The sequence below is a fragment of the Protopterus annectens genome, chromosome 3.part1 (assembly GCF_019279795.1).
Source record: "Protopterus annectens isolate FY-2018-M chromosome 3.part1, PAN1.0, whole genome shotgun sequence".
In the NCBI taxonomy this organism is placed as follows: Eukaryota; Metazoa; Chordata; order Ceratodontiformes; family Protopteridae; genus Protopterus; species Protopterus annectens.
In genome coordinates this window covers 1,564,435,566-1,564,458,701 of record NC_056732.1, presented here as the reverse complement: position 1 = coordinate 1,564,458,701, position 23,136 = coordinate 1,564,435,566, and the positions used below count along the sequence as shown (strand labels likewise).

Below are 23,136 nucleotides of genomic sequence, written 5' to 3'. Positions count from 1 at the left end.
CACTGTCCTACTCATATCTAAATTTCACATTGCCTGTCCTAATGTGCATCAATTTAGACATTTACCATTAAAGGGTAGGAGGGTTTAAAAATTAGTAAGGCAGGCCGTTAAAATGCTGGTGTTCATTATGCTTTGTTCTCTGTTTATAGTCTCCCCAACTTTCAGTTTAGCTGCATAATTAATGCATACTACATTTTAAACTGTGGAAACAAGCCTCCAGCTTGGATCATCATGGAAGAACTTTACTTAGACAATTTATCAGAATGCATATGGCCAAACTGTACAATTTATTTATTTATTTAGCCTATCATATAAGTATTTGGTTTGTTTGTTTTAATTTCTTGTTAACCTGTAAAAGGAATGGGTCCGGCAAGGACCCTATTTAGCCATGCATAGGATCATAAGATCATAGAAGATTATGAGGCTAATGGCCCTGAGGCTTTTACAAGCCTAGCCAAGAGTTTATCGTCAAAAAAGAAACCTCAGTCAGCACCTGTTGCTCCTGTCAATGAGGGACACAGGTGGAACCCCAGGGACAAATTTGTGGTTTCCCATTCATGCATCAGGGTTACGCTTGAAAAGGGTCAACATACTTTGATGTGTATGGGGAGCCTATTCCAGAGAGGGGCCAAGCTCTGGGAGACAAACCTGTCTCTCCAGCAGGTTTTGTTAATGTCATATATTAGGTTTAGGCCTTTCGATCAGTTAATGCATGAGGAGTTAGACATACGGATATGGAGCATTTGTAGTAGAGCAGGGCCTGAGATTGCCTTGTAGGAGAGACACAGATCACCTCTGAGCAATCTGTACGATACCGAGTAGAGTGATAATGATGTGAGCCTGTCCACATAGGACAGGTGTTGGAGGCCATGGATTTTCTTTGTGAGGTATTTCTGTGGCCTTTCCAGTTAGTGCAGGTGTTAGGAGAAGTACATAACAAACAGGACATAGTACTCAGTTATTGGCTTACTGAGGGAGGAGTACAGAGAGGTAATAAACTCCTTTTTTTCTGGATGCAATCCATTTACTTATGAGATGAACCAAATAAAAGGCTTTTCCGACCACTGCTGGTACATGATAGTCAAATGTGAGATTGTTGTCAACCTGAGTACCCAGGACTTTCACCACAGGTTATGTGCGTAGGGAGTTGCCATTGATGTTGTAATCAGTAGGAGCCATTTTATTTTTTGCTGAATACTATGATAACACATTTTTTTGCATTTAACCTATGGCCATGGCTTCAGCATCAGTCATTTGTTTCTGTGAGACCCTCTTGTAGTATGTTAACATCATTTGGGGAGTCATTGACAGCACCCACCATACAGTCATCTGCAAACTTGGTTAGCCACAGGCCTTTTGCCTTTGCCTGGACCTCTGAGAAGTAGATACCAAACAGTAGGAGTTCCAGGCCAGATCCCTGGGGAATACGAGTAGTTACAGGTCTTCTGTTGTAGGTGGAGACACTTATTTTGACCTTGTGAGTCCTATCGGTGAGCAGTTGGCCACCCACCTGATAAGACAGGGATTTACTCCAAGTTATTTTAACTTTTCAGTGATACCCGAGTGGGGGATTGTGTCAAAGGCTTTGGCCAAGTCAAGGTAAGCAAGCTGTATGTACTGACTTTCCCTCATCCAGTGCCTTGGTGACAGTCTCAAAAAAGTAAACCAGGTTCAACAGGCAAGATCTGCCCTTGACGAATCCGAACTGGGTGGAGTCATATGCTTGGAGAGCTTATCGATCGTTAACAGCCAACACATGGGCTACAGTAGGAAGTAAAACTGAGATATATATACACACACACACACACACACACATATATATATATATATATATATAGATAGATAGATAGATATAGATAGATATAGATATACAAACACACACACATGCATATATATATATATATATATATATATATTAGAGAGAGAGAGAGAGAGATATAGATATACACACTCACAGAAAGCCAGATCAAAGGGCAATTGAGGCCCTAGGCAGGGTAATGGATCAGAGCCCCCTCCCTAAATCCCTGCCCATCAGCAGCTATTGACTCTGTCTCCCCAGTTGCCATAAATCACTGTTCAAACCTGTCAGTGTGCATACTATTTTCTTCTTAACTTCTACAGTGATTACAGATATTTGGATTTAATTTAAACTTTTATTTGAAATTTTATATCACGCACACTGATAGCAATTTGCTAAACAAAACAATGCAGTCTCACAATGCAAACCGACTTAACATAAGCAACAGTAAACGTCTCTGTCCTTGAAACTCACATTCATTGAAACTGCATTGACACCTACATTCAAAGAAAATGCATCTGGTCAGTGGTGGATTAAGTGTACATTTGTGTTGTTTTCGAACAATGGCCTCCCTGTGCACATTTTTAAGACCAAACACTAAAACTGTGTTTGATGTTAAGGCTTGATCAGCTTTGGAAACTATAGGGTATGATAACTGTCCAGTTACATTTATAAATGTTCAGGGACATGTTGTCCCCTTCAGTCTACTTTCTATTTCAGCATACTATAAAACTAGAGTACCTTCCCTACTCTAGCCTAGCTAACACTCTCTTGTGCCCTAAGGAGATGCAAGATTCCTAAGTTCCATTCCGCTAGAGACCTATTTACCTTCTCCAAACAGAGACAAAGATCATCTCAAAAGCCCTTACTGGGTGGACAGAATCCCTTTTGCCTAATCTTGTCAATCCTAACCAACAGGGCATTGTTAGACATCTCCACGCAGGGTCAGAGATAATCTGTTTTTTGATAAATGTTGCTGAACTGCAAAATACCAAAACCTTGCTCTTGGCTGCCTTATGCCCAGATATCCAGAAGGCCTTTGAATTCCTTGAATGGTTGTCCCTCTAACATACATTGAGGGCATAGGGTAGTGAAGGCACAGTCTTGGGTACATGTCATCTCCTTTATACCAAAACCTTAGCTCGGATAAATATTAAAGAGCCTAACTCTGCACCTTTACATCTTGAAGGGGCAGATACCAGAGATGCCTATTTTCCTCTGCTTTTTTGTTCTTGCTGCTGATACATTCACAAAATATTTGGACCTATTCAAAGATACGTGGGACATCAAGATATCATCACTTACTCAACCATTTCAGCCTAGTTTGCAGATGACATAGTAGTTTGGCTAGGAAATCTTGTTGAATATTCACAAAGTGCACTGGAGTTCTTAGTTGGATATGTAAATTATATGAACTGCAGATAAACTCAATGAAGACATCTTCCTGACAAAACTTTATCTCCTTTGTGGCTGTCTGTCAATATTCACATGTATCACAAAGTAGTGAAATTACTCGGAAAATGAACAACATTCATAAAATCAATAGAAAAAGGGTTTTTTGCAGATGACAGAAAAAAGTGTTTTTGCAGATGGGCTCTGATGTCAGAGGCTGCAGGTCCCCACACTGCCATATATATCAACTCCAAAGTAAAATTGTCTTGGGGAAAGGAGAAATCCTTGATATCACAACCTTGATCTAGTGAAAAATATATGAGCAATGGCACACAAATTATTGCTCATATATTTGATGATCATTAGTGTGTCAAACAGAAGCCTTGTTCCCCATGAAGGGAGCTCTTTCCACTTTAACAGAAGCAAACAGCCACTTGCTACATTCACACTGAAATGCAGATCTTGATATTATTGTTGATCATACTTACATGAAGACATGCCTATCCAGATCCCACAACCAGCTTCTTGACAACAATTATAACCTCTTTCTGGATTACTTATCTGGATCCATTAGAAAGTGAAAGGATCTTCTCCTTTCCTTTCTTACAGTATTTAGTGTGGTCAAAATGGTATGTCTCCTCTAGCTTCTATTTCTCTTATGGCATTTTCCTCACTTGCCACATTAATAAAGAATCAGTCAGACATCCACTTCAGAAATCACATTTATTCACAAATAGTGTTAAGTGCTTTTGTCCATACAGTACCTACATAGAAACAATCACATTTAAGACATTGTGCTATATAAACTAAACCTGTAGTGCTGCAGTCACATCAGGCTGGTGCCTTTAAACAGATTATAGCAGGGAACTGCGAAAATGCTTTTAAGCAGAGATTAAAATTAAAGTTGGTTGACATCCATAGTTTTGTTCTTAGAAAAAAATAGAATATAAAACAAATTTTGAAAACTAAAATAAATTAAAAAAATGTGTACAACACAGGATGCCAAAAGGTCAGCACTTTAGTTATTGTAGATACATCTATGAGAACTCTAATATTTTTGTAGCAGGACATCCCAGAGTGATTGACTGTCCAGCCAGATGTGACTGCAATATCACTCTAATTTGCATGTGATTGTTTCTGTGTAGGAAAAACAGAAAGGGCATTACACTGCATTTACGGACATTGTTGTCCTAAGATCTGCACAACAAAATCAACTTGCTATTCACAAACCAAAACGTCCTGCTAGCCAGTGTCTGCTATCCTATTCCCTAGCAAAAAAAATGGAACTCTCTTCCCCCCTCACTAAGAATCTTCAATAACCTTGAACTCTTTAAATCCCAGCTCCATTCTCATCTCTCCCAAAATTGGAAATGTAATTGCTCTCTGCCCCCCTAATCCTATTAAACTAATTTCTACTTGTTCTTCATTAAATACTTCTTCACCTTGCTATTCTGCCCAACAGCTTCCCCTTGATATTTCTTTCATAGTGTAAATACTATACATACCCTTCTTTCTGTACTTCTCCCCCCCCATATACTTCTTCCATCTAAACCTATATTACATTTGACTAACTAATGACTCTCACATTCTACAAATTGTGCCCAACACTCTTCTACTAACTTTACCCTCCATCCCCCTTGTATTACCCCCTATTGCTTTTTTCTCACATATGTTCTTCTTTCTAATAAACAATTGCCTCTTGCTTCACTACTTAACTGCCTCTCTCTCCTTCCTCCACTTTAGGTATTTATTCTTACTACTCTGCATACTTTACACTACCCATCTTCGTTACCAAGCATGTTCTGTATGAACTATCCTTAAGTCTCCTATATTTCACTTATTGCACTACATCTTTTTGCTACATCTCACTGTATCATCTTACAATTTTGTTTAAATATTATATAATACTAGGAATATTCATAACTGCATTTTATTGTACTTTTTATCATATTTTTATTGTATCTTTGTAATTTTGTTGCTTTTCTCCTCGGGCCTCCACTGAAAACGGGCTCCTTGAGCCCAGTGGACCACCCCGGTTATCAAACTGGAAATAAATAAATAAATAAATTATTGACATTAAAACTAAAGACATGAATAACAAACTTAGACATCGTACAATGATTTGTATTAATTGTAAGAAGTTTTTATTTTTTTGCCTTAAAGATAATGGAAAAATAATAGGGGTAGAACCTGGTGACTCCTATTGGTAGACAGGCAAGTATTATGGCAACTGAGGGTCAATACCTCAGAATTCCCAGTTTTGTATGATCATGTCTCAATTTCAAGTGTATTGAAATTGAGATGGACTAAACATTGAAGTTTTTTCATATTGTTTTAATATTTTATTTATTTATTTTGTTTTTATTTATTTATATTTATTTGCTGGAGTAGTACATTGATGTCAGTGGACCGCTTGCAGGCACAAACCAGGTGAATATGTAATTTTTTTTGTTAATGTTACTCTTTTAAAGCATTACAGCTCTTATTAAAGTTTTAGATTTATTGATTGCTTATCACACATTTTTATTTAATTGATCATGTGTTTTCCATGCTATTTTTAAGACACTGCTTGCATTTTGTTATTAGTTCTGATGAAGTCCACAAACAATAAGGACAAAGGCACTTAACTCTGCCTGTGAATAAAGGTGATTTCTGAAGTGGACGTCTGTTTAATTATTTTCGGTATTGATTACTTGTTCAGCTGGTTGTGTTGTTTTTGTTTTTGCTCACTTGTGTAATTCCGTATTCCTGGCTAAGGTGTATACAATCATAGGAAAGATTATCTGGAAAGGGCACAAACTTAAAATTTCAAGAAGAAAGCTTAATTATGCATCTATAACAGTAAGGCTAATCCTCTTGGAAATCCAAATTAACAATGAGGCAAATTCTGTTTGTCAGTTATGAGTTGCTTGTATTCAGGCTCATCTGGCTTCTCCCAGAATTGGAATTTTTGAATGTACCATCATTCAGAGCTAGCATACAGGGCATAAATAAATTGTTTCTGAAACCATAGTAAACTATATTTTTTCCTTAAGTGTTTGGCTAGGCTCTCCCTAAGCTAAGAGCGGTATACTGTAATGTATCATTTTCTTTCTGTACTTTGATAATGTTTTTAGGTTTAAATCTCTGATAAAGCTATGACATGAGCAGAAGCTCTCATCTTTCTGTTTTAACTTAATAAACTGTTGCTTATACAAGCACTCCCAGCTTGATTCTTTTTTTCTTATTTTTAATAAAAGTGTAAAATGATCTATTGCATAGATCTTGCATAAGAAATTTTGACAGTGGTCTAAATTAAGATTTGGACTGCTGATGTCAAGAGCTATCATTCCTATGCAATTAATTTTCTTTCCTTTTTGTGATGTGTTCTTCCATATGGAAAGTGTTCACTTCCCTTAATGCTGGAAATCTACATTTCTTTGGTACTGGGTTATGTTGTCTGTTTATATTGATAATATATATTTTTGATTGTACTGTAATAAGCTGGAAGTAAAATGGACTTTAGTTCCATTACACTTACCTACAATAAAGTAAAAGAAAGAAGGAAAGGGAGGATGGCCATATAATCTGGTGCTGGTATGTGTAATAATCAGGCATGAACAATAGAAAGCAAAAAAGTTAGTGGACTAATTTGAGATCCTTATAATTTCTAATGTCAAACTGCATGTCATTTGAGCTTAAGACTGACTGACATCATTACAGAATCCAGCCATGTTACACTGTAGAAATGGCCTGTGCTGCACACCACTATCCATAGAGCAGTTATGATGTTGCTGTCCTTTCTAGCAAGTAGAGATGTATATAGGTGACACAATGGAAAAAATGTTAACCATTTTTTCTTTGCTTATTGTGTGCCCATTTCTGTAGATAATGCTTGTATATTTATATACATATAGAAGCGATTGATATGTTAGGGTATAGTGACCAGCAGATCACAAAGCAGGAGGGTATGGAGGATTTCCAGTAGGGCCCTTAATCTCATTCCACAGGGAAGAAAAGTTAATAGCTGTAACTGAGTCTAAAGGAAGTAATAATGGAGAACACTGGACCTTGTGTAAGTACAGAGCTAGAATAATGATGGATGTGTGTGGGTTGGAGGGGGCAGCAGCAACCAGGGATACATTTCACATCATCCTTTAAAGGCACTAAAAAGATTTCCACTCTGTACCCTTGCACAGAGGATATCTGCGCTGCTACTAGATGTCAGTGATACTTGGAAATATTTCCTAAGTCTTTAAAATATGTAAAGTAAAAGGAGGACAAAGTTTTAAATCCTGCACCCTTGACACAGGCAGCAACATTAACTGACTGCACTAACTAATCAATTAGTGTAGAGATCTTAGAGTTTTACATAATATGAAGCATGAAACTCTAATGTCTGGCTTGATTCAATGATTACATCAGTGAGTTACAAGTGATGGGGTGACTGTAAGATGCACAACAGGAGTGTTCTGTAAAATCAGGTAAAGTTGAGAGGGATAGGAGTGTGTCCATGTGGAGGGCAAGCTATAGGACAAACCCAAGGGGAACACTAGATGACACCAGGAAGAACGTTTTTAATATGACATGGGGTCACTTTAAAAGTTAAGAGAGCGGCAGGTGTGGTGTCACAATGCAGTTTCTGCACAATAGTTACTATGGAACGCTAATGTCTGGCGTTACTGGCTAACTGTACTCATCCATGATTTAAAAGGGCCGGCAAAACATAAGAATAAAAACTGGAGATGTTTTGACAGCTCAGGGACAAATAAGAGAGAGAGAGAGAGAGAGAGAAAAAGTGTGTGTGTTTTTGTGTGTGCGTGTGTGTGCGTGTGTGTGTGTGTGTGTGTGTGTGTGTGTGTGTGTGTGTGTGTGTGTGTGTGTGTGTGTGTGTGTGTGTTTGCAGGAGAGGGAAGGGGGGTGCTTGTGCTACCACAAAGCATGGACAGCCATTGTTAACAAATGCAGGAAAGTGCTGATTATCAATAGTGGTAGTTAAGGGGAGTTCAGAGACATGGAAATTAGAATGAGGTCTTTCCTCATTGTAGTAATATGTTGTTGAATTGTAAATTCATGCATTGTGTAAATAGTTCCTTTTGGCCACAGCTGTTATCATTAGCTCTAGGGTTCTTTCTGAATCCATAGGACTGTGTACTGTAGCTTGATAACCCTATTTCTTTCCTTAACCCGGTAGTTTAGTTAGCAGACTTAGTTAATATATAAACAGCTAAGTAGCAAATTGATAACTAGACAGAATGTTTATCAGCTTGGAATGTTGCTATTTTTACTTAGGTTGAGCGGCAGTTACTGAGATTGATAGTGTCGAGACACAACTATTCAGGCAAATTATCATTTCCTTAGTTTTGTTTGCAATGAAAGAGGGGCTACTGCCTCCCTTAATTCTCTACAGCTACATTTTTTAAGATGGAGACATGGAGACTAAGTGGGTGACAGCCTCTTTGCAAACATAATTAAAAAAAATGCTGCTCCTCCAAGTTCCAGAAACTTTCAGAATGTTATGATGGCAGTTGCCAATTAATGCTACCACTGCAACATTTTGACAGCTACGTAAATACACTGTAAGGTCCAGTGTTCTCCATTATCACATAGATCTGGTCGTACAACATGATTATTTATCAGTGACCCATTTTCTGACGTCCTCTTCATTGATGACAAAACTTAAAATAATTACACCTACATGTAAAAGATAGTGTTTTTCAATTAAGGTTGTTGCATTTGGTAATTTTAGTTTCCACTAGCATGCATTGACTATAATTTATAGGTTCATAGGTTCATACTAGGCTATCTGCCCTGGGGCATTTAAAAGCCTAGTCTGATTGTGTTTGGCTTACGCCACCCCTTGATTTGAGTATACTGTGCCCTTTTTAAAGTTTAGTTTAATGTGCCTCTGTCTAATAGTGACACGGAAGTAATCCCCGGGACAAACCTACAATCCCCCATCCAATCATCAAGATTCTTCTTGAAGAGAGTCAGTGAGGTGCTCTGCCTAACATGAATTGGAATTCTATTCCAGAGCGAAGGGAGCCTCTGGGTTATGAATCTGTCCCTCCAGCATGTTCTATTTATTTCTGTGCTGAGGTTCAAGTCCCTCGAGCGCGTGGCTCTAAGGGATTTAGATTTACTGAGGTGGAGCATGTCCATTAATTCTGGGTTGGACATAGCTTTATATGTCAGGCATAGATCGCCTCTAAGTAGGGGGTATGCAATTGAGTAGAGCTGGAGTTTTTTTAACCGAGCAGCATATGGCATCCGTTTGAGTCCCTTGATCCTCTTGGTGAGGTACTTTTGGGGTCTTTCTAATTGCTGCAGGTGTATGGTAAGGTACATCCCAAAGGGGGCATTGTATTCTATGATGGGCCTGATGAGGGATGAATAAAGGGGCACGATTACCTCTCTTGATCTAGATGTGAATCCTTTCATGATGAGGTGGGCTATGTAGAAGGTCTTTCTAACCACTTTGGCAATGTGGTTGTCAAAGGAGAGATTGCTATCAACTTGGGTCCCCAGATCCCTAATTACTTTCTCTGTACTTAATGGGTTACCACCTATGTGGTAATTTGTGGGCACATTGTTTTTGCCAAAGGGTATGACTATACACTTTTTGGCATTTAGCTTTAGACCATAGCTCTGGCACCAGTTATCCGTCTCTGCGAGACTTTTTTGAAGGATGTTTGTGTCAGCTGGAGAGTCGATTATAGCGCCCAGTTTGCAGTCATCTGCAAACTTGGTGAGCCATAGTCCTCCCACGTTGGCCAGTACCTCAGAAAAGTAAATACCAAACAAGAGAGGTCCCAGGACAGAACCTTGTGGGACGCCACTTGTGACCGGTTTCGAGTCTGACATGGCTCCAGCAACTCTGACTCTGTGGGTTCTGTCTTTGAGCCAGTTTGCGACCCATCTTGTGACATAGGGGTTTATATTTAGGCTGGATAGCTTATCTATGATGCCCAAGTGGGGTATTGTGTCAAATGCCTTTGCGAGGTCCAGATAGGCTGTGTGGACTACCTTCCCTTCATCTATGGCCTTGGTGACTGTTTCGAAGAAGTCGACCAGGTTCAAAAGGCAGGATCTGCCCTTGACGAAGCCAAATTGGGTAGGATCTAGTGTCTGTAGGTCCCCAATGTCTTTGTTTATGAGTTCCATGATGATCCTCTCCATAGCCTTGCAGACCAGGCTAGTCAGGTTTATGGGGCGATAGTTTCCAGGGTCCGCAGAGGCGCCACCCTTGTGGAGTGGGACCACTGTTGCTGTACGCCATTCTTTAGGCACATATCCTGTAGTGAGGCTGAGATTGTACAGCAGTTTTACTTGAGGGATGAGTTCTTCTTGGAGTTCATGTAGGACGCAACCCGGGACGCCATCTGGTCCCATGGAAGCAGTGTTTTTTGCTTTGGAGAGGGCGGCCTTCACCTGAGCATCAGAGATGCTTGGGAGGCTGCACTCTGCCGGGATAGATACTTGCTCTTTTGGGGGGAGGGGGTGGAGAAGTTTGCACTGAACCTGTCTGCCAGGATAGTGGCGATGTCTGTGGGTTCAGTGTATTTTTTGTCATTTAGAATCAACTCAGAACAAGTCTGGGAGTTGCATCCCAGGTTCCTAACATAACTGAAAAAGCCTTATGATTGTCTTTAGTGTCCTGTGCAATTTTTCTCTCGAAGCTGGCCTTGGAGGATTTTATGAGGGATCGTAATTTTTTTGCTAGTACTGATCAGAGATGCCTTCCTTTTTAGGGATTTTGCTCTATCATGTAGTAGCTTCCTCCTTCTGTTGTACAGTTTATTTATGGCTGGGGTCCACCAGACTGGACGCCTGCCTTTGGATGATTGGGTCTTGATTTTGTTAGGGATAGCATGATCCATGCATTCCTGGAGATGTCCGTAGAATGCGTTTATATAGGATTCTGCAGTTTGGGCAGTAGTTTCCACTGGCCCTGGGGCCTTGAAGGATTCCACTTCGGTTTTCAGAAGTGTGAAGTTCGCTTTTGAGAAGTTTTTCACTGTGGTTTTCTGGGCTGGGGGTGGGGTCGGGATGTGGATATCCAGTGAAATTAATTTATGGTCTGATCTTACCAATGAGGGATATACTTCTAGTATGGAGCATAGAGTCCCTATGTTGGTAATGATCAGGTCTAGTATGTTTTCCCCTCTTGTGGGAGTGGTGACTAGTTGTTCCATAGCATTTGAGTTTATAAATTCCAGGAACCTTTGGGCTAAGGTGCTGGGGCTTGAGTAATGCTCCCAGTCTATGTTTGGGTAGTTGAAGTCACCCAATATAATGGTGTTTGGAGAGATCTTCATGTTCTCCAATGTTTTCAGGAAAGCCGAGTGGGATTCCTGACATTGAGAGGGTGGTCTGTAGGATGCTATAAACTGAAAAGCAGTCTTGCCCACTGTCAGTTGCACATGGATGGTCTCCGATACGTGCAATGCCACTAACCTGGAGGTGTGGATATCCTTGATAAATATGGAAACTCCCCCTCCTTTTGTGGTTCGGTCCGGGTTTTGGGGTCGAAAAACATGATATGAGGTATAACCTGGTAGTGCTGGGGTGCTCTCTGGAGCCTTGAACCAGGTTTCTGTCACTGCACAGATATCGATGTTCTCCATACTGAGGAGAGCTTCGAGTGCATGCATCTTGAGGTTAAGACTTCTGGCGTTTAGCAGCATTACCCTTAGTTTCTTGTTCCTTGTGCTGTCTATGGAGGTGGGTTTGACTTTTGAGCCTTGCCTAAAAACGGCACTATGGGGGTGGCAAGAGCCTTTGCCAATATCCGAAAGCCCAGGGGTGACAGGTGCAAGCCGTCCCTAGCGAAGCAACGTGGCTTGTCGAGCATGTCATCCCAGGCTGACAGACACTGGATCCCCTTTGAATGACACCAAAATTTTAGCCAATTGTTAAAATCGATCATTTTGTCTTTATACTGTGGCATCATTCTAGGTGAGGGTAAGATGCTGCTCAAGGTCAGGGTCATACCGGCCTGGGCTACATGATCAGAGAGCTCCTCTATGTCTCTTTTCATGTAGTCGAGGGAGGTATGTCTCAGGTCATTCACGCCAGCATGTACAATGACTGAGTCATATTTGTATTTGCTTTGGAGTTACCTGAGTGCTTGTGTTGTATGGCGGATTCTAGCTCCCGACAGGCAGCTCACTGTGATCTTCTCTTTATTCAGCCTGGTGAGAAGGACGTCAGTGTGTCTGACAATAGAGTCACCTATTACAAGAGTATCAGGTGTGTTATTCAGCCTTAAGGGCTGTGACTGCTTGGCACACTGACTTTGTGTGCTATGTGTTGTACATGTTTTGTTTTGGGGTAGCGTTTGCTTGGATGTCTGCTTTGGAGGTCTCTGTTGCTTAGGTAGATTTTTATTTAGAGCCTCCGAGTATGTTTTTGTGTTTTTATGTGTTTGGTTCGCTGTTGTGGTGGGACTATGTGATACTGGAATTTTGTTGTGTGAGGTTACCTTCTCCCCCTGACTGGTTACACCAGTTTTGAGATGAGAGAGCTCAGCCTCCAGTTTGGCTATATGGTTGCATCTCTCACATATATGTGAACCTGTTTGGAGGAGGAGAGGGTTGTCCGTGTACATGAGACAGTTGTAACATTGCTTCAAAATTCCCAGATTCACCAGCTGGACTGGAGAGGAAACCATTGACTGACCTTTGGACATGCTAGAGTAATATAGGGAACTGAATTAAAACGGACCAATAGGGGACAAGGTAATCATAGAGAGTATAAGAGTAAGTAGTGCTTATGGTTTATTAGTGTTAACTTGTAAAATTACTTATTTGGACCAGTGAGGGGCCTTAGAATGAGAATATGGTGTTTAATTTGAGAGATAGAGGAGTTCTAAGGGAAAAAGTGAAGAGCAGACTTTGTGGAGCCAGGAATAGTTTAAACCCAATTAGGCGGCGCTACCTGATGTTGCGCTATGCACAAAAACGCGCAAAACCGCGCAAAAGAGGGTTTTAAGAGAGGGAGATCAAGGAGTTAGGAATTGACCCAAAATGGCCAATAAAACTACAGTTTCAAGGCAGTAACCACTCCCACAGGGGCAGGCAGGCTGCTCAATGTTTATCACTGCCACTGATGAACACAGAGACTTCCCTTTAGCCCAAGCAAACAATGGCCTCAAAGAAAATTACAAAGTTCAGAACAGCAAATCTGTAACTGAACTTTTTTAAATCTCAGAAAAGTAGGAAAAAAGCAAGATTTTTTTTTTTGTTTTGTTTTTTTTTTTAAGGAAAGCAGAGGATGTTCTTCATCTCACATTGCTGCAGTCCTTACATATGGGTAGTCCGCTGTCCTCGGTCGGCCCGAATACCAAAGTATTAGGCTGACGTCGGTCAAGGCGCTTAAAACTGACATCAGGACGTCAGGGTACAAAAGCGCATGACCGACGTCATTTCCTCAGTCTTTTTTTGCCGCATGGTCCGATGCAGAAGCAGCGTTGCAAGTGCCGTTCGGCGTTCTGAAATTTTTCGAGTTCGGAGTTTCAGACCGAATCCAAGTTGGCTAAGTACCCCGTTGGGGATTATTTTGGTTTTTTCTTGCCTCAGTGTTTTACCGGATGTCAGAAAAAGTGAATAACTGTATTTCTTGTGGGAAACAGATACCGCATAGGGATTATCATTCCTTGTTTGGGGCCTGAGCACGACGTTGTTGGGTGTCGCTTTTGTGCTAGGTTCAATAAGCGCACTATTAAGCGAAGGTTGGATTGTGCTAGGCTGGTCTTTGGGAAGCGGTGCAATTATAATATGCCATCGGATTCTCCGGCGCCCGCTTCTGCGAAGAAGCGCAAAGACAAAGCAGTTAAACCCAGGCAAGATGAGTCGTCTGTTCCGGACGCCGGTTCTTTAGAGGCTTCAGTGGAACCGGTGGTTCCGACGGAGGCTTCTCTGGAGTCTCAGGGGGAGACTTTGATTTTGCAGGAGGTGGTCTCTCAGGAGGCAGGTCAGGCTGAAGGGGCTTCCCAAGTTACTGTACTCCCCTCCCTTCCTAGGGTGGTTAGGCCTTCTCCTTCTGTTTCCAAGGCTTCTCCCAGAGGCAGGCCAGTTTCAGCTTCTGTTGGTGTCACTCCTAGTTCAGCAGGGTCTGTGCCTAAGAAGCACATGCTTAAAATGGCAGAAGATTTAATTACTCTGATTAGAGGTTCTATGCCCCCTCCTGATAAGAGGCCTAGGGTGGAGCCAGAGTTGGGAAGTTTTGAGCAGGCTTCGGATATTTCAGAGTCTTCAGCTGAAGACTTGCAGGAGTATTCTCCTTATTCTGATTCTGATGCAGATGATTCCACTCCTTCTGCTTCTCCTCCAGAGGATTTTTCTTTTTCAGAGACACTTCATTCTATGAGGGAACATTTTAAGTGGGAAGGTCAGGACTTCTCTGATTCTAGGAAAAGGCTTAGGGAGTTTTTGCTGTTACCCCAGCATAGGCCCTTGGCTATACCCCCTGTTCTGGATGTTGTGGAAGATGTGTTTGCAGAGGCTTCACTTAATCCTGATTCTCTGCCTCCTGCTCCTGTTAAACCGGATAGGTATTACAGGGTGCCTGAGGCTCATAAATATCTTTATAAGAGTCCTAGGGCGGACCCAGAAACTATTAGTCAGGGACCTAAGGGTGTCAAGGCCTCTGTTGTAAAAATCCGGTTCCTCTAGATAAAGAAGCCAGAGCTTTGGATAGATGGGGAAAGAAGGTCTATACATCTTCTACCTTAGCTATGAGGGCTTTGAATTGCCAGTTTCATATGTTGAAATATCAAAACTTTCTTCTTTCTCAATTGAAGTCTAAGGTGGATGCTCTGGCGGAAGGCATTGAGTGTAAAGAGTTGCAAGATTTGGTGCATGTCTCTGAACAAGTGGGTAAGCATTCATTACAGTGTGGTTTTGATGCTGTGCAGGCCTCGTCTAGGGTGGCTGCCACTGGCTCAGTTCTTCGAGGCACGCCTGGTTAAAGGATCAGAATTTATCTGACCATGTTAAGACAAGGATTTTGGATGCTCCTTTGCAGTCTGATGTGTTGTTTGGTTCACCTGTGGAGTCAGTCTTGAAGAAAATGGAAGACAAGGCTAAGTCTATGCAGGCTGTTAAAGATTTTTTGCAAGTTCAGCCTCCGAAGTTTAGTAGGAATTGGCCTGCTAAGGGGTGGATGTATCCTTCTTATGATTCTCAGTCTAGGGGTAGATCTAGACGTGGTAGGGGCAGAGCTCAGAGTTCTTTCAGGCCTAGAACAGGGAGTTCACCTGCACAATCTTCGGGTGAGGGCAGGGGCCAGTCCTTTCGTAAACAGGCCCAATGACCTACTTTTTCAGCTGCCAGATCCTTCTTGCCTGGCAGCACCTTTGGGAGGAAGGTTAGCACTCTTCAAGGAAAATTGGATGTTGGTTACCCAAGACAAATGGGTATTGGATATCATACGTCAGGGTTACAAGTTTTATTTCCATACCTTGCCTCCTTTCAAAGGCATGCCGGACGTTCCTCCTCAGCAAAGACTAGAGGCTCGCAAACAAATTTCTCTACTACTTCAAATAAGAGCCATACAAACGGTTCCTCTGCCAGAAGTGGGCCTAGGATTTTATTCTCGCCTGTTTCTAGTACCAAAGAAAGGAAACACGTGGAGACCAATTTTGGATTTATCCATCCTCAACACATATCTGGACATTCCCAAGTTCAAAATGTTAACGTTACAACAACTTTTACCTCTGCTGGGCAAAGATCACTGGATGGTGACTCTGGATCTCAAAGAGGCTTACCTTCATGTTCCTATCAGGCCCAGTTGCAGGAAGTATCTGCGTTTTCGGGCTGGGACTTCACATTATCAGTTCTCTGCATTGCCCTTTGGCTTATCTACTGCGCCCAGAGTGTTCATGAAGGTTCTGGCTCCAGTGGTAGCTTTCTTCAGGCTAAGAGGAATACAGATCTATCCTTATTTGGACGATTGCCTGATACTGGCCCAAGAAAAGGACGAACTTCTTCATCATTTACAGTATGTGATGGCAGTGTTAAGATGCCTGGGGTATTCTGTGAACGAAATAAAGTCCAGTCTAGTACCCTCTCAGGACATGTGCTTTCTGGGTGTGAGACTGAATACAGCATCCCAGATGGCCTTTTTGACCCCGGACAAACAAAAGAATCTTTCTCTTTACTTCCACCAGTTGTCTCATCAGTCCAGGCTGGCTGCAAGGACAGTCCTTCAAGCCTTGGGGTTCATGGCATCTTGTATTCTGGTACTTCCCAATGCCAAACTGCATATGAGGAAGCTACAATGGTATCTCAAGAATGTATGGACACAGCACTGCCAAGATTTGGACACTGTCATTCAAATAATACCTTGCATTCAAAAGGAATTTTTGTGGTGGGCTCAGGAATGTCACCTAAACAAGGGACTCTCTGTGACCCGGCCAGAGGCGAGTCAGATTTTAACGACAGATGCCTCAGACAAAGCTTGGGGAGCTCATCTAAATGGAAAATGGATACAAGACACGTGGCCTGCCAGACTTCAACATCTACATATCAACTTGAAGGAGATGTTAGCAGTCCAATTTGCATTGATAGCTTTCAAGGAGTTACTTCTTCCAGGGCAGGTGTTGATTCAAACAGACAACACAACTGTCATGTGGTACATCAACAAGCAAGGGGAACGCATTCTTATCCTCTATGCAGACAAGCAATGATTTTGTGGGAGACTGCTCTCAGTTTACAGCTAAATCTTCAGGCAAGGTTTCTGCCAGGAGCACAGAACTCCTTAGCGGATGTGTTGAGCAGACAAATTATGGATCCCCACGAGTGGAAATTGGATCCTCATGTATTCAGAGGTTGACAGTGTTATGGGGAACTCCAGACATAGATCTGTTCGCTTCTCCACTAAATTACCAGCTGCCAAAGTTTTGCACAAAAGGTTTCATCCCTCAGCTTGGAAAGTGGATGCTCTCTCATTCAATTGGAGCAATCTTCACGTGTATGCCTTTCCACCTCTGCCTCTCCTCCCAAAGGTACTGCTGAAGGTCAGACAGGACAAGCCAAACATGATTTTAATAGCTCCAGATTGGCCTCGACAGCACTGGTACCCATTACTGAGAAGTCTGGTACAGGAGCCTCCATGGCCTTTGCCTTGATTCCTCACCTGCTGTCTCAGGAGAACGGTCATTTACTCAATGTCAAACTTCATTCTCTTCATCTGACAGCCTGGCATATTCTGGTTTAAACCCTGGAGGGTCTCAGCTTCCACAACAAGTTTTGAATGTTATTTTGGAGGCCAGAAGGCCTAGTACAAGGAAAGTTTACGCAGATAAATGGAGGAGATTTTTATTTTGGAGTACAGCAAAGGACTTTGATGTTTCTAAACCTAATTTAAGTGTGGCTCTTCAATACCTTACTGAGTTATTGGACAAAGGTTTGTCCTTCTCCTCTATAAAGGTTCATGCTGCAGCAATCTCTGCTCACTATGACTGTGACCCACCATTATTTTCTCAGCCTTTGTTTAAGCAATTCCTTAGAGGGGCAAAGAATATAAGACCCCCACGTAGAGCTCCTACTCCTGCTTGGGATCTCAATTTTGTGTTGGAGAAACTCACTCTACAACCTTTTGAGCCTGCAGCATCGGCAGAGTTGAAATATTTATCTTGGAAGACTGCTTTTTTGTTGGCCATTACCTCTGCGAGAAGGGTTTCTGAATTACAGGCCCTTATGGCAGTTGAGCCTTTCTTAATTTTCCACAAGGATAGGGTGTCTTTGCGTACTAACCCTTCTTTTATGCCTAAAGTGGTTTCTAGTGTGGCTTTAAACCAAACTATTCATTTGCCTACTTTTTATGCAAACCCCCAAAATAAAGGGGAAAAGATTTTGCACACTTTGGATATACACAGTTGCGATATTATTTGAGCAGAACTAAAGGGTTCAGGCAGTCTCAGCAGTTGTTTGTTTCTTTTGCTTTGGGTTCTCAGGGCAGACCTGTTTCTAAACAAACTATTTCTCAGTGGATTGGTTTTTGTATTGCTTTCTGTTATTCCCATCATGGTAAGGAGATTCCAGCTGGGATTAGGCCTCATTCCACTAGGGCTACTGCCACTTCTACAGCTTTTTTAAGGGGGGTGGCCACTAAAGATATTTTGGAAGCAGCTACTTGGAGTTCAGTGCATACTTTCTCTAAGCATTACCACCTTCCACTTTACTCTAAATCTAGGGCTGGATTTGCAACTGCAATTTTACAAGGCATGTTGGCAGCTCCTAATGCTTTATAGTTTTGCCATCCTCCCTTTCCTGTGCTTTGGGATTCTACCCATATGTAAGGACTGCAGCAATGTGAGATGAAGAACATAGTACAGTTTTGTACCTACCATAAATGTAGATGTTCGAAGATCCACATTGCTGCAGTCCAATTTACCCTCCCTCCTTCCCCTCTGTTGTTGAAGGTGGTGGTGTGGTTTGTGTTGTACATATTGTAAATATGGTTAGTGCACCGGTGGTTGGTTGGGTTTTGCTGGTTTTTGGCTTTGGCCTGTCTTGTTAGGGCCTTCTGACATCTGGGGCAAGAAAAGACTGAGGAAATGACGTCGGTCATGCGCTTTTGTACCCTGACGTCCTGATGTCAGTTTTAAGCGCCTTGACCGACGTCAGCCTAATACTTTGGTATTCGGGCCGACCGAGGACAGCGGACTACCCATATGTAAGGACTGCAGCAATGTGGATCTTCGAACATCTACATTTATGGTAGGTACAAAACTGTACTTTCACAAGTATCAACAAGTTAGAACAGTGCAGTAAATGACCCCACACTTGAGTGCTAGGCCAAAGACAGATAAAATGCAAGTTTTAGGAAAAAAACGATTTTAAAAATAAGTGCAGACAGGAAATTCAGTAATCAGCTCTAGGTTGTGTTCTAAATACAGTTACCAACACATAAATCAAGTTTAACAAGCCAGAAAATGCTCAAAAGTAGGTGGCAATGCAGAAAAACTTAACAAATATTCTGAAGCAAAATACTTAAAATCTCAAAAGTGGCTCCTTTCTTCTCTCAGCGTTTTCTCCTCATGGTGGGTGCTTCACCAACAGCCAACAAGTCCGAAAAGACGCCAAAACCACGAGGCAATCGGGTTTTAAGAGAGGGAGATCAAGGAGTTAGGAATTGACCCAAAATGGCCAATAAAACTACAGTTACAAGGCAGTAACCACTCCCACAGGGGCAAGCAGACTGCTCAATGTTTATCACTGCCACTGATGAACACAGAGACTTCCCTTTAGCCCAAGCAAACAATGGCCTCCAAGAAACTTACAAACAGTTCAGAACAGCATATCTGTAACTGAACTTTTTTAAATCTCAGAAAAGTAGGAAAAAAGCAAGATTTTTTTTGTTTTTTTTGTTTTTTTAAGGAAGGCAGAGGTTCACAAGTATCAACAAGTTAAAACAGTGCAGTAAATAACCCCACACTTGAGTGCTAGGCCAGAGACAGATAAAATGCAAGTTTTAGGAAAAAAACGATTTTAAAAATAAGTGCAGGCAGTGCATTTAAATTAATAATGTCAAAGAGTGCAGGGATCAGAAACTGTGGCATCAGAGGAGAGATGAGGGTAGGTTACCCTTACGAAGAAACCAGTGATTTTGGTTGGATTTCATTTTTGTTAACGCCTAATTGTCAGTGTTGAGATGGTCCACATTTGGAAATCAGCAATGTTTTGGGCAAGTGAGTAGTCAAATATTTATGTGTTTTTTTATTTATTTAAGTTTGTTAACCAAAATAGAGCACTGATCACAAATGACCAGTTTCAGTCAGCCTGGGAAAAATTGCATAGGATGTAAAATTAATTACAAAAAAACATGAGGAAAAGTGTTTAGAAGGAAAATAAAGTGAGAGGAGAGAATGACATAATTATACAATTGTGTGATTAGAGTAAGAGATATAAGAAGTTACTTACAAATATATACAGTTGTAAAGGATATGCATGGTTCTGTGAATGGGTACAGCAGAGTGGACAGTAGAGAAGTAAAGGGTAGAGAGGCACTGAGGTGGTTAGGTAATGTTGTCAGAATGGCGGCTTTGGCTTTGGCATTTGCATTTGACCACTTATATAAGACACATTGTTAGCTGTAAGCAGAAATGAGAGTAGGACATTGATTCTTTAAAATAAGGGGAAAGAGATTCACAGAATTTGGGAGCAAGAATAGAGAAACTGTGGTCTCTGCAATGCAGCTTGATGTTGGTAGCTTGAAGAAAAGTAGCAGAACTACTATGGTTCCCGAGGTTGTATGTGGGAGCGGGGGGTCTTGCAAGTTTTCCCACTAGGTGAGAAAAAGTCCTTAAGAGGTCTGAATAACAGAGAGCCTAGTACAAGTTGACATCTGTGTTGGAGTAGGAGCCAGTTTTCCTTTTCAAAGGTTACACAGTGGCATTCTTGTTTTGGGGAAAGGGTGCTACACCTGCAGACATGGTTTTCTGCAGTTTGAATGTGTTTGCTGTTCCTTTTAGAAGCTGGTGCTTTTAAAAGAATGCCATATTTGATTTGGACAGGAAGTATACCTTTGCCTATTGCTGTTCTGGTGGCCAGGAACAGGAATGGAGAGATTTTGTTGGCCCAGAATAGAAGCATGTTATTTTTTTTCCTAGTGTTGTCAAGATAGAGTGGAGTTTATAGCTGGGTCTAATCAGATACCTAGGTACTTAAAGGAGATGGTATTTTCTAAATCAGTGTTTTGATGGTCAAGTATGTGTAGTGGGGGGAGTTATTTTGGCAAGGTTTTTCTTTGATCCTAAAAGCATGATGATAGTTTTTCTGGAGTAATGTAGTAGATATTTGTCTTGATCTGCTGTATCACAGAGAGGAATTCTGCTTAGAGCTCTTTCTGTAGTAGTGAAAGTGATTGACATTCCATTATATTACTGTGATTACCATGTGAGTAGTAATAGTTGTAGATTTTATGAGTGACACAGGGTGGCCACTATCTCTCAGACACAAAAGCAATAAGGATAAGAGAACATTACTTAGACAAAAGCAAAACAAGCTGGTATAAGTGACTCGATTCTAAATTTCTTCTACATTTGCAGCCACGTTTTAGTGAATAAGTTATAAAGTACAAATTTAAATGAAAAGTACTACAGTATAGCACTGGATGAAGGACAAGATGAAAAAACATAAATTTGCATTTAATGCCTCATTAATACATTTACAGTGTCTGTTTTACAGAGAAGCAATGTGACAGACACAAGGTATACTCTGATTGTGTGTCCACCTGTCCTGCAAGTTGTGCTGCTGTGGAAACAACAGAGGCCCAGCACTGTCGGGATGAGTGCGTGAGTGGCTGTGAGTGCCCACCAGGATTTTATCTGGAGCATGGAGACTGCGTGAAGAGAGAGGAGTGTCCTTGCTATCATCGACGCCAGAGATACCTTTCTGGGCAAAGCATAAACCAGAAATGTAACCAGTGGTAAGAACCTCATTTCCAGCTTATACAATATATAATAAGAGTAGGTATTAAATGTTAAGTATACTGCACTATACTTTTATTTTGGTGATTATAATGCCTCAGAGCCAAAATCAGGCCATCCTTAAACCGCAGTATGACTTTGTCATGCATCGGGTCAAGGAATGCATTACAAGAATAGAAGATAAAAGGTGGAAATAGACATATTAAGATTCTGCCATACTAATGTACATTCCGAAAGAAAGATATATCTGGAAATGGAAGGTGATCCTTTTTTCAGTGACATACATGCTACCACATGTTGTTTTTCTATTCTGAAGTCACTGAAGGAAGGAGAAAGGCAAATAACTGTCTTTGCGAGAAAAGAAATATTAACCTTTTTTGAGTGATAACAGCTTTGGAAGTGATTTTGTTTATCTGTCTGTTTATTTAAATGTGTTAATTGTGGTAATACACTGATCAAACATTACCTGGCTGCAAACCACAAAGTTATACACCATAAAGAAGAATATACACGATGAAATATAATGTACAATTTTTGTGGGTTTGTTAACAGATATAGAGGATTATTATCTGGTCTCTGGTTATAATCAGGCTGTTATGTGTTTAAGATGTGGCACTGTGAACAGTGCCCATATGTGTTTAATGGAGAAAATGTAAAATTGATTGCTAGGAACAGAATTCTTGCATGTGGTATGCCTCTTGTTATACTAATGGTGTAATATATTTAAGCAATAACCCACGCCTGGGTGTGGGTAATGCTGGATTTACCCACGGTTGGTATAGTTTGGTCACAAGGGCGAAGCCTGAGTGGCCAGACAAAGACAAATGTGGATAAATCCAGCATAACCCACACCCAGAAGTGGGTTGTTGCTATTACACAATGACATTTATTTAAGAAAAAAAATACTTTTCTTAAATAATGGCATTGAATAATGCCTCCGTGCTGCCCTTCCACAGTTGTCTCGTATTCTGCGGCAGTTCTGATGTACTGCGCATGCATATGCTTACGCAGTACATCAGAGCTGTGGGTGGAAGCAACGGAGAAAGCAAGATCTCTGTTGCTTTTTAGAAAGTGTCTCTCTATGTTAAAGGAGTTTAACATAGTGAGACAGCTTTAAAAAAAAGCAATGGAGATCTTGCGTTCTCCGTTGCTGTAACAAAAAAAAAAGACTTATACTAATGGAAAAAGTCCAGGCGACCGGACCTTTTTCCATTAGTATAAGTCTGATTTACAACGTGCACGCTGACCAGTCAGCGTGCACGTTTTGGAATATTAATGGGGGGGTCATTGTATAATTAGTGATGTTAAGTTGTCCATCTCGCCTTCGTTCTTGCTGTTTGGGTTCGGAGCCGATCCTCAGCTTCCACTTGGCCATCTTCTATAGCTCGAGAGCTGTTTACTGGCTCGAGGCTACCCCTTATCCCAGCATGCCCACCGTCAGCTACCCAGATCTCATTTGCCGCTTCAGCTGCGAGGTTACTTCCTTACTGGCTCAGGCTTAGTATATTTTTTTCTATTAATATATTGTTGT

The 23,136-nt window shown here is 41.2% G+C and overlaps 1 protein-coding gene across 1 annotated transcript in view; it reads left to right on the top strand.

Moving 5' to 3' along the window:
• LOC122797804 (SCO-spondin-like) overlaps nucleotides 1-23,136 on the top strand; it is a 4,708,783-nt gene that overhangs the window by 336,910 nt on the left and 4,348,737 nt on the right. Inside the window, exon 13 of the mRNA XM_044066325.1 lies at nucleotides 21,364-21,604. Coding sequence (XP_043922260.1) covers nucleotides 21,364-21,604 — 241 coding nt within the window. The remainder of the gene's footprint in view (nucleotides 1-21,363; nucleotides 21,605-23,136) is intronic.